At 36.8% G+C, this 11428-nt stretch overlaps 2 protein-coding genes across 4 annotated transcripts in view; both read left to right on the forward strand.

Annotated features, from left to right (window-relative positions):
• LOC117117714 (polyamine oxidase 1-like) overlaps window positions 1-5814 on the forward strand; it is an 11127-nt gene extending 5313 nt beyond the window's left edge. Inside the window, exon 4 of the mRNA XM_033262108.1 lies at window positions 5224-5814. Coding sequence (XP_033117999.1) covers window positions 5224-5759 — 536 coding nt within the window. The 3' untranslated portion in view covers window positions 5760-5814. The remainder of the gene's footprint in view (window positions 1-5223) is intronic.
• Window positions 5815-8634: 2820 nt separating this feature from the next.
• Window positions 8635-11428, forward strand: part of LOC117117789 (polyamine oxidase 7-like) — a 9372-nt gene continuing 6578 nt past the window's right edge. The window contains exon 1 of one of the 3 annotated variants that reach the window (XM_033262252.1): window positions 8635-8880. In XM_033262252.1, coding sequence (XP_033118143.1) covers window positions 8760-8880 — 121 coding nt within the window. In that variant the 5' untranslated portion in view covers window positions 8635-8759. Of the gene's footprint in view, window positions 8881-9553; window positions 10424-11428 lie in introns of those variants that run through there. The other 2 variants (XM_033262251.1, XM_033262250.1) reach the window with 2 other exon arrangements.

An 11428-nucleotide genomic window follows, 5' to 3' on the forward strand; every position in this document is an offset into this window, starting at 1 on the left:
TACATATATATAACAGAAACAAGATATGGAAATTAGGAAACCAATCAATAACAAAATGTGAAACTTGCGAGTATTTTGTGGTTACGATATCAAGACTCATGAATGAACATAAACATATTAAATTTCTTGCGCTTCCTTTACTCAGCACTCCTCTCTACATCTTTCTATTGTCTCTCTTATCGAGAATCGTATTCTACTGCAGATAGAAATCACAAAAACGAATTGCATATCGCGTAAACTAATGGTAGCAATAGCCAATAGACGACTACTAGTGTAACAATAGTCACCATATGCCTAAAAAATACTAGTCGTCTGAGTATTACTTGAAAGTTTATTAAGAAATAATATAGACTACCATGGCCATATTCAGATAAACAAACAACTCTATGAAATTTTCCGTTCTATTGCTTGGCACCAGTGAGCTTGAAATCACCTTTCCGGATTGGTGAATTTCTGTTCTAGGAATAACAAAATAGTTGACATACACTATCACACACATGAATTAAATACAATACAATGTCGTTGTATCACGGAAGTAGATCCTAGAGAGGTTTTTATGTAAACCTCATTGAACATTCGATAACTAGCGTTATAAATACATTTCCGGGGTATAACTGCATTTATTAATGCGGTCTTTTGTGGAGGAGTGCATCTAAATATTAGGCCTACTATATATGCCGCGCCTAAATCTTGAACTGAATCTCAGCATGGAGGAAAGATCTTTGGCCTATCTTTTGTTAGGTCTGATCATGAATAAATAATATGGTAGGTCTATTAACTGATGTTCTATGATTACTGTATGTTCTTAAGGTTCACACCCCCTGTGGAATGGACCTCCCCACGCTCCTCATAATATGCTCCATTTATTTCAATTATTTTCTTCAGAACCATGGTTGTCCAAACTAGGCCTACAACACTAACATTACCAAAAGCTGCCATAGGCCTACTTCTTCTGACATTTTGTTTCGTTAAGTCAGAGAATGATGCTAAAGTTCTTATTCTCGGTGCTGGTGCAGCGGGGTTAAAAGCTGCTGAAGTTTTCCATGACCAGGGAATGAATGATTTTATCATCATTGAAGGCGCAAACCACACTGGCGGACGAGTGGCTGATGTTCTGTTTGCTGGGATGCATGTAGATATCGGGGCAAGCTGGGCTCACCCTGGAAATACCAAAATCATCACAACAGTTTTGGATCTTGGAATCGAACATCATGTAACAAATTTCTCCTCTCGGTTGGTCTTTAACCAGGCTGGGAATGACGTAACTGATTCAACGAAGCCAATTTTTGAAAAACTGGATACAGCTATTAATTATATGGCAGACAAAGCAAAGATGTCAATTGCAGAGGACGAACCTGACATTTCCCAACGAGCAGCTCTTCGTTTGGGCGGATGGTATCCCAAGACGCCTGTAGAAAAAGCCATCGAGTGGTTTGATTTCGATTTTGAATGGGCTGACATTCCTGAGGTTTATCAATTCTTTCATATATCGTGTTGATGACGTTCAGTCTCGGAGTCCTGCAGAACGAAGTTGTAGACTTTCAACCCGAACTCCCAAAATGGAAAATTCAGGAACTGTATAAATTCATCATGGCAGATCATACTAAAATCTTTATGAAGTTTGACAGTAAATTCTGGTCAGATGAGGAATGGTTTGTGCATGCGCACGCGAGACGAGGGTATTTCCCTGTGTTCTACAATCTGGAAGCTGAAGGTAGGCTGAGTATGTCTGGTGTATGATTATAAATAAGAGGTGATTTGAATAATAAATCAATACATACAAGTAGCAAGCCCACGTGTTTACATTTTCATATTAGTGAACCAACACTTTTCACTTTTATAGTCTTTCTGTGGTGCATTTATTTGTAATACATCGTTCCTCATTGATTTTGTTGCTAAGACCAGACAAAACGACAGTGTACATGTACGGTATGTATGTGTAGTAGATGTGTATAAGAGACAGCCTCAACTAAGTCAACAGCTCTCCTAGAAACTGATGATGATGAATATATATTATTTGTTAAGGATCAACGTGGGTTCAAGTTTATATTCAAAGAATCTACTGCTTTCCTTTACGACGACCCAGCATTTGAGTAAGTAACATCCTCATGACAAACATATCTCTGTATATATAAATATATATTTACCGGTACTGGCCAAACGCGTAGAACAGGCCCATTGCTTGTCCATTACGATGTCTCCGACGAGAAGGCCGATTTCGCCGGCGATAGCTGTGGGCGGGCCAACGCAACACAGAACCCCCCCCCCCTAAAAAAAAGGTGTCCATGGGAAACAATCAGGGATTTAAAAAATTAGTTCAATCAATTTTCTCCCTGGCGGGGTACTGCTCCTACCCCCACTACCACTGGGTATACCGCTGTGAAACAGCCTGAGATACGTGAACTGTTGGATAAGATAATCGCGTTCTTGTCATCTTAACCTCCTCATATGTAATTAACAAAACAAACATTTTCTAGAGATCGTCTTCAGTTGAACAAGATCGTTACTGCCGTGAATTACGAAGGCGACAGAGTAGTTGTGACGTGCAAAGATGGAACCAATTTTACTGGTGATTACGTGTTGATGACGTTCAGTCTCGGAGTCTTGCAGAACGAAGTTGTAGACTTTCAACCCGAACTCCCAAAATGGAAAATTCAGGAACTGTATAAATTCATCATGGCAGATTATACTAAAATCTTTATGAAGTTTGACAGTAAATTCTGGTCAGATGAGGAATGGTTTGTGCATGCGCACGCGAGACGAGGGTATTTCCCTGTGTTCTACAATCTGGAAGCTGAAGGTAGGCTGAGTATGTCTGGTGTATGATTATAAATAAGAGGTGATTTGAATAATAAATCAATACATACAAGTAGCAAGCCCACGTGTTTACATTTTCATATTAGTGAACCAACACTTTTCACTTTTATAGTCTTTCTGTGGTGCATTTATTTGTAATACATCGTTCCTCATTGATTTTGTTGCTAAGACCAGACAAAACGACAGTGTACATGTACGGTATGTATGTGTAGTTGGACTGCTCGCATGGGTGGCGCCAGGATTTGCCCGACGGGGGCCGACGTCCCCGGCGAGGGGTCAGATTCCCCCAACGAAAGCAAAGTGGGTGTGGTCGAGCTTCGATTAAAGCGTTTTGAAAGTGGTCTGGGGGCGAAGCCCCGAAAATTTTGACAATTTAGGGGTTTCAAAGGCTTAATTGATTTTATAGTCTACTAATAGGCCTATGTAGAAAATACATGTAATTTTTTTCCTCCCCGACGAATTGAGGGGGGGGGGGGCTAGCTCTCTCCGACTACCTGATTAGTGGAAATATTAATTATGAAATGGGCAATTACCATATTCACAGACGTACCAAAAACAATAGGCTCCGTATTTTCATTACCATCTTGCATTATGCCAATTTTGAAACTAATCGGACTTACCAAACTTTAGTTATCTTGGTAGCAAAAAATGCCCAACAACGACAGTGACAACGACAACGACAACATGATCAGTGTACACGTACGGTATGTATGTGTAGTTGGACTGCTCGTAGTACTATTGGCCATCAATAAAAATTTATTGGTTGACTCCTTTATAACAGAGGAACACTCCCATAAGTAGAGGTTCGACCCATACACAATTACAGATACATAAAAGTTATGAATAAAATAATAAAACATATCATTAACTGAAAATATCATTGTGCATGAAATTAAACAGAATAAACTAGAAATGCCTTTTATGCTGCGCAGCAAAAGCATAGCCTCCCCAAGGTATGTGTTTTTTTTCCTGAAAATTGCTAAGTACAGTAAGACTTACCAAACTTTAGTTATCGTGGTAAGAAATAATTTACTATAACAGCGACAACATGAAAAAAATTACAATTTCACCTAAATTATAGTAGTATTTAGCGTAAATTTCCTGATTATTAAAATATTAATTACCGTATGCAATCGAGCAATTAGCATACTGTATTCACAAACCTACTAAAAACACTGATAGGTTCTCTTTGTCATCTTATTACTATCTTCCATTCTGCCAAGTTTGAAAACAATTGGACTAAACTTAGTTATCGTGGTAACTAGCCTAAATTACTTGATTAGTGAAATATTAATGAGCAATTAGCATATTCACACACGTACCAAAAACAATATCCTCCATCTTCTTATTACCATCTTATATTATGCCCAGTTTGAAACCAATAGAACTTTACCAAACTATAGTTATCATGGTAATTAGCCTAAATTACCTGATTAGTGGAAAGAATAATTATGAAATGAGCAATTACCATATTCACGGACGTACCAAAAACCATAGGCTCCGTATTTTCATTAACATCTTGCATTATGCCAATTTTAAAACTAATCGGACTTACCAAACTTTAGTTATCATGGTAGAAAACAAATGCCCAACAACGACAGTGACAACGACAACGACAACATGAAGAAGGAGCTTCGCTCCTTTGGGGAGGCTAATAAATACAATTTTAACAAGGCATAGAAACAACTAAAGTACATTAATTAGGGGTGGTTATGTATTTATTAATTCGGTTCTATGAGACATATCCTTAACTAAATACATTTTCAATGGTACTGTAGTCAAATATTTTACAGATTGTTTTTTCTTTGCTTAATTTTTAAGCCAATCTGTATCAATAACACATTCTGATTGGTCAGTGGTTGATGTTGTTATAATCAAAGTTTAAACAATATTTTTAGATACTTACCTCTTTTTATGGTAGTAAAAAATTTGCCTTGCTTTCCATGCTGATTCTCTGTAGTTTTCAATAAATCTGTTCTCCTTCTTATCTTTATTTTTAAGCCAATCTGTATCAATAACACATTCTGATTGGTCAGTGGTTGATGTTGTTATAATCAAAGTTTAAACAATATTTTTAGATACTTACCTCTTTTTATGGTAGTAAAAAATTTACCTTGCCTTCCATGCTGATTCACTGTAGTTTTCAATAAATCTGTTCTCCTTCTTATCTTTATATTTTTATTTCGCTTTCAAAATCGGATACTTCTATTCATCTTTTAAGAAAAAAGGAGGTATACTTGATACGATTATAACATCATATGTTCCTATTTGTGCACTGTTATTATGCGCTATCTATTACTGTAGTTTACATAATACTGTACATCATAAATAGCCTACATATATTATACTACTAGTACACATTTTCGAACTAATTTAGATTAGTTACCTTAATGAGTTTAATTACAGGATTGTTCCCGAAAGGAACCAACATGCTTGTAGCCTTTGTAGTGGGAAATGAAGCAAAAAGAATTGAACAGCAGTCGAACGATGAAACCAGTGCGGAGATCACGACTGTTCTTCGTACGCTCTTTGACGGAGCTACTGCACCAACTAAAATCCATCAAACTGACTGGAGTATGAACCCCTTCACCTATGGTGCTTACTCAAACTGGCCGGTTGAAGTGTCAGAAGAATGCTTTCAAAAGATCCAATCTCGTGTCGGCCGAATATTCTTCGGAGGAGAGCACACTGATGAGAAATACAACGGGTATATTATTGGTGGTCAACGAAGTGGTGAAAGGGAGGCCATGAAAATTCTTGGTTGTATGGCCACCGGTGACGACGTTGAATGCCCTATATGGACCAAACAGAAGAAGATAGATTGCGATTGTGACTCTAGTAAATGGCGAAATGTTACGATTGTTCTGTCCACAATTATTGTTGTCCTGACTGCGTTACCACTTATTATTTTACTTTGGAGACTTTGTCATAATACTAACTAGCCCTACAGGTAGTTTTTCCACTTGAAAAAAATACGACTTACTATTTGATATAAAAGACAAATCTTTATTTTAGTTTTTTTAAAAACCCTTATTACTCGAAAAAAAAAACAACTGAAAAAGAAGCCAGACGCTTAGAGACATTATTATTATTATCATTATTATTATTATTATTATTATTTAATTATCATTATTATTATTATTATTATTATTATTATTATTATTATTATTATTATTATTATTATAATACTGTAAATGGTTCTTTAATATATAGATTAAAAGTTTTTGAACTAAAGACTAAATGAAATTCCAAGTATTATTATTATTATTATTATTATTATTATTATTATTATTATTATTGTTATTATTATATGTTAGATTTTAGTTTTATGGAAATTTATTTATGATTGAATGGCCCATCCCACTCTCAAGAACTTATCTCTGCTATTGATAGGCCTATTTCTATTTTATTTAAAGTGCTGATGTTCTCGCTTTGATGTTTATGAATTCCGTTTGGCGAAGCGTTAACGGTTTGGTTTCCCAAACTCGAGGTCGGGGTTTTAATCTCTCGCTGTGCATTTCGCTTGTTTACGTCAGCAAGGCACTTTACCTACATTACTTCTCCCTCTAGGAGCATAAATGGGTATCTGGTGAGGTTGCCTGCTACTGCACCAATATGGCAGCAACACTTAAGCATGTGGAACCAATGACCAGGGAAAAACTTACTGCGCTTCTTAACTTGAAAGGAAAGCGCTATACAAGCAACAAAAGTAACATGTATTTGTAAATATTTCGATCGGCGAAATAACATGCATTTTGATCTGTTTGTTCACGCACGATTTGATACAGTATTGAAATAAAGAATGAAGAAAGAATAATATGTCAGTTTGTTACTAACTTGAAAAGAAAATTTGTTGCTCATAGTAAACAAAAAGTTCAACAACACAGATTCATATAAAAACTATGTTGGACACGGTTATTTCAAACACGATATATTATGTTATTGTTGTAGTTTTTATTGCTATAATCATTGTTTATCTCTAGTAGGCATCTTGTACAGGGGAATGTTCCCATTGCCTACCAGACTCTACTTTTGAGTTTTGAGTGAAATGAAATTATGATTTATGAACTTATTTTGATGGTCCTTAGAATCATATTAAAAATGACGTGAAAAATAGCAAAAAATGTTTTTTTTTAACATTATGTACACAGTTAATCATATAAAGTATTGAAAACGTTACAGAAGATAGGCCTATTATAGTAATTGGAACGTTACAGAAGAGGAGTCTACAGAAGCTTAAAATGATCTTTCGAGTTTATTATTAATAAATTTATCTTGAAAAAAAAGTCTTTTCAAGGTCAATTTTTGCAAAGACGGAATTCCTAGATAATTTTTATCAGAAAGACGGAATTCTAAGACGTGTTTCCAAGATAAACTATCTTGGAAAGGAATTTAAGTTCCAAGATAATTTATCTTGGAACGCGGAATTCCAAGATAATGTATCTTTGAAAGACGGAAATTCTAAGGTAAATTCTTGGAAAGACGGAATATCAAGATATATTATCTCGAAAATCGGTTTTTCTAAGATGATTTCAAGAAAATGTATCTTGGAAAGACGGAATTCCAATATAACGTATCTTGAAAATACGGAATTCATGAGAATAATTATCTTTGAAAGACGGAATTGCAAAATAGTTTATATCAGAATGACGTCTTCATTAGTGCTTTATTCTATACTTCCAAAATAATTATCTTAGAAACTCGGAAACTTTCGTAGGATTCTGACCAGGAAAGAAATAAATACGCAGCCACCACTGGAACTCGAACACGGGACCCTTCGCATACATGGCGAACGTCATAACCACTTGACCACGAAGGCACGAGTAGTGACTGATAGGGACCGCTACGCTATTATTGGTCAGTGTGTGCCGGCGAAGCCAGTCCCAAGGCCAACTATCTCTCGCCTCAGACCATGGGAAAAGACCTTCTGTTTGTTTACCTGTCTACCAAAAGTGTGTTTAGATTTTGTTATGCATGAGGTTATAGCGCCAATCGAAGCCAGCATTTTACGCTTTTTTTTTCTCCGGACAGCTTTGAATAAGGAGACGTTTTAAAACGACAGAGAATAATCCTGTAAAAAAGGCGAAAACCTCGTAAACTAACTCAATGCAGGGGCAGCGAAAGCGGGGGGGGGGCGCTTAAGCCCCCATCAGTTTGTCAAGCACCCCCCCCCCCACCATCGGCCAAAGCTCGTCGGACAGTCGGACCAACAAAAAAAAAAAAAAAAAAAATAGGCCTAGTTTGCCCATCCCAATACTGTACTGCCTACGCCAAGCCTGTCAGGTCTTACAGTGCCATTTCCGGCCATTTTTTTTTTAAATCTCGTTTTAAGAGGAAGGGACATCCCCTTCCATACCCACCCTGGCTCGGTGCTTCGGCCCTTAGATAACACTGCGCGCTAAAGTTACACCCATAAATACTTAGCCCCTCAGTCGGACATCTTAGTCCCACACATAAATTATATCCTAGAGCCGCCACTGACTCAATATGGTCACCGAAAACTGTAGTTGTTTTATTGTAGGCCTATATTTTGTTAATAGAATTTTGTTTCAATGTTTATATTGAGTGTTTCATACAGGATAGAATAAAATTGGCCTAAATAACAATACATCAAGCGTCTACAACCAATGCATGTCTATAGGCTTGTAAGATATTTGTTCTACCGCAAAAAAAAAAAATTAACATAAAACAGGTTTGTTTAAAGGCCCCTGTAGGCCTTTTATAATGTATGGGAATTAAAGGAATTGTGACATACACACATATAATCTACAAACAGAAATGGAGGGCACTTGTCTGTCATGATGACCCAGGTTCAATTCCTGGCGCGGGCGGTTGTCAATGATTGACAGGTGAATACTGTACATGGTTGAAATTATACTGAGCAGGTTAAATCGGCGCGTGGATAAACCGACCACCCTCTCATAGCTGAAAACCATGCTCAGATGCTCAGACAAAGACGATGGGCTCCCGTTGTGCGTTCAGAAGGGGACTACACTTGCCTTGTTTGTGTATCGACGTCACTGGTTTCATTTCTTTTTTGCTTGAACGTATTGTTGTGTGTCGGTATGTTTTGTTTTGTTTCATATATACTTGAATATTTAGCACCAGCATTCAGCACACATGTCACTCTGGATACATAAGGAAGTACGGTAGTATCTAATCCCAGGAAGGATGTGAATTATTATCTACTGAACTGTACTCTTATACACATCTAGATGTGTATAAGAGACAGGAATCATATTAAAAATGACGTGAAAAATAGCAAAAAATGTTTTTTTTTTAACATTATGTATACAGTTAATCATATAAAGTATTGAAAACGTTACAGAAGATAGGCCTATTATAGTAATTGGAACGTTACAGAAGAGGAGTCTACAGAAGCTTAAAATGATCTTTCGAGTTTATTATTAATAAATTTATCTTGAAAAAAAAGTCTTTTCAAGGTCAATTTTTGCAAAGACGGAATTCCTAGATAATTTTTATCAGAAAGACGGAATTCTAAGACGTGTTTCCAAGATAAACTATCTTGGAAAGGAATTTAAGTTCCAAGATAATTTATCTTGGAACGCGGAATTCCAAGATAATGTATCTTTGAAAGACGGAAATTCTAGAAATTACACATTTTAACAAATCAGCGAATGCACGGTACTTTTTAAGGAAACGACCACACAGGCAACAAAAGAAGATCATTGCCGGTTTCAATTATTGCGCAATAGTTTCCCTTTTTAACCACACCTCTATCTTCAGCACGTTCTCATGGCTCGAGGTCACCGATGTACAGTTTATGATTTGCATGTGTTTTAGCTCGAATCATTGAAGAGGATGGCTTATATAGATGTCAGGCAACTAATTTACGCATAGACAAGTGCACATGAGGTACAGACCGTACAGTATACTGTTTAGTATTACAGTAGTATGATTTGCATGTGTTTTATCTCGAAACATTGAAGCGAATGGCAAAGGTGGTCAGGCAGAACGTTATTACGCATAGACAAGTGCACATGGGCTACAGGCCACAGTATACAGTTTAGTATAGTAGTGAAAGGATATACTGCTGATCACTATGTTCTTTCGGGCTCTATCGCTCCTCCTGACATTTTATTTGGTTAGGTCCGAGAACGATGCAAAAGTACTTATCCTCGGTGCTGGTGCAGCGGGTTTAACAGCCGCTGAAGTTTTCCATAACCAAGGAATGGATGATTTTATTATCATTGAAGGCGATGACCACATTGGCGGGCGAATAACTGATGTCCCTTTTGCTGGGCAAGTTGTAGAACTGGGCGCAAACTGGGCTCAACCAGGAGATACCAGTATTGTTGCAGAGGTTCTGGACCTTGGAATCAAACATCATGTTTCTGATTTCGAGTCTCTGTTGGTCTTTAACCAGACTGGAAATGACGTTACTATTTTAACGGATCCAATTTGGGAAAGGTTAGAAGAGGCGATTGAGTATATGACAGAAAAGGCTGAGATTTTAATCAAGGAAAATAAACCTGACATTTCCCAACGAGCAGCTCTTCGTTTGGGAGGATGGTTTCCCAAGACACCTGTAGAAAAAGCCATCGAGTGGTTTGATTTTGATTTTGAATGGGCTGACATTCCCGAAGTTAGTTTTCATAAAACTTTATTTAAATTTTAATATAGGCCTACACAGACAGTAATTTGTCATAATTGTCATTGCTTTCTAGTAAGCACTTTTATTGAATGGCTCAAATATTTTTTTTTTTAATTTCCGATGATAGATTTATTAAGAATCGATATTGCGAAATGACATTATCAGTACTGGATACCTTGTAAACGTTTGTCTACTAATGTAAATTCGATTGGTAGGGAAGAGGAAATAATTAAAAATAAAATATGCGTTGTAGACCTACGCATCCTTGTTTGACGCCGTTTTTTATTTCAAATGTGCTTCAAACTATACCATCGAAATTAATTCATTAAATAAAAGTATTTCTCTCACCGTCGAAGAAGGCCTTGGCGCCTCATATCTACGTCAATTAAGGAATCATTCTTTCATGTTGTTTCCTTTACAATATTAAAGACGAAGGGTCCCCTTCGTTCCATTAGCCTGGGCAGAAAGTAGAGTGCTGAAACTGGAACATTTATTGACAAGCTAATCCATTTTTATAAGTTGTGTATAGGATTTTAAATATTTATAGGTCTGAGTTTTATACGGCAGGTAATTTCCAAGAATGAGAGTGACAGCTTGGCGTATTGGTGTGCACACTGTCAAAACTTTCAATTTCACTCCCGTATCACTTAGATTACCGGCCATTCAACAGAGAGTCTACATGTTTATATCTGTCGATCTCTCGCCTACACATCACTGGCAGATTTAGTTTTTTCCCACAGCTAAACAATCTGATTTTCCTTCAAGCATTACTTATAAACCGAATAGGGTCAATGGCGGACCTTGAAGAACAGAATAGTGCCGGTACAGGTGGTGTCTGAATTAATGCTCTCTGAGCACTTAAAACGTTGACAACTAAAAAAGAAATCATATTCGGAAAAAGAATGGTCAGGCCTACTTTAAATAAAGTGTCAAGCAAGCGTAATAGTATCGTGTTTGACAGATTGTCCGATTTTTTCGACCATATAATAACTATAC

The sequence above is a fragment of the Anneissia japonica genome, unplaced genomic scaffold (genome assembly GCF_011630105.1).
Source record: "Anneissia japonica isolate Jap-2015-1 unplaced genomic scaffold, ASM1163010v1 scaffold234_len1672027_cov178, whole genome shotgun sequence".
Lineage (NCBI taxonomy): Eukaryota > Metazoa > Echinodermata > Crinoidea > Comatulida > Comatulidae > Anneissia > Anneissia japonica.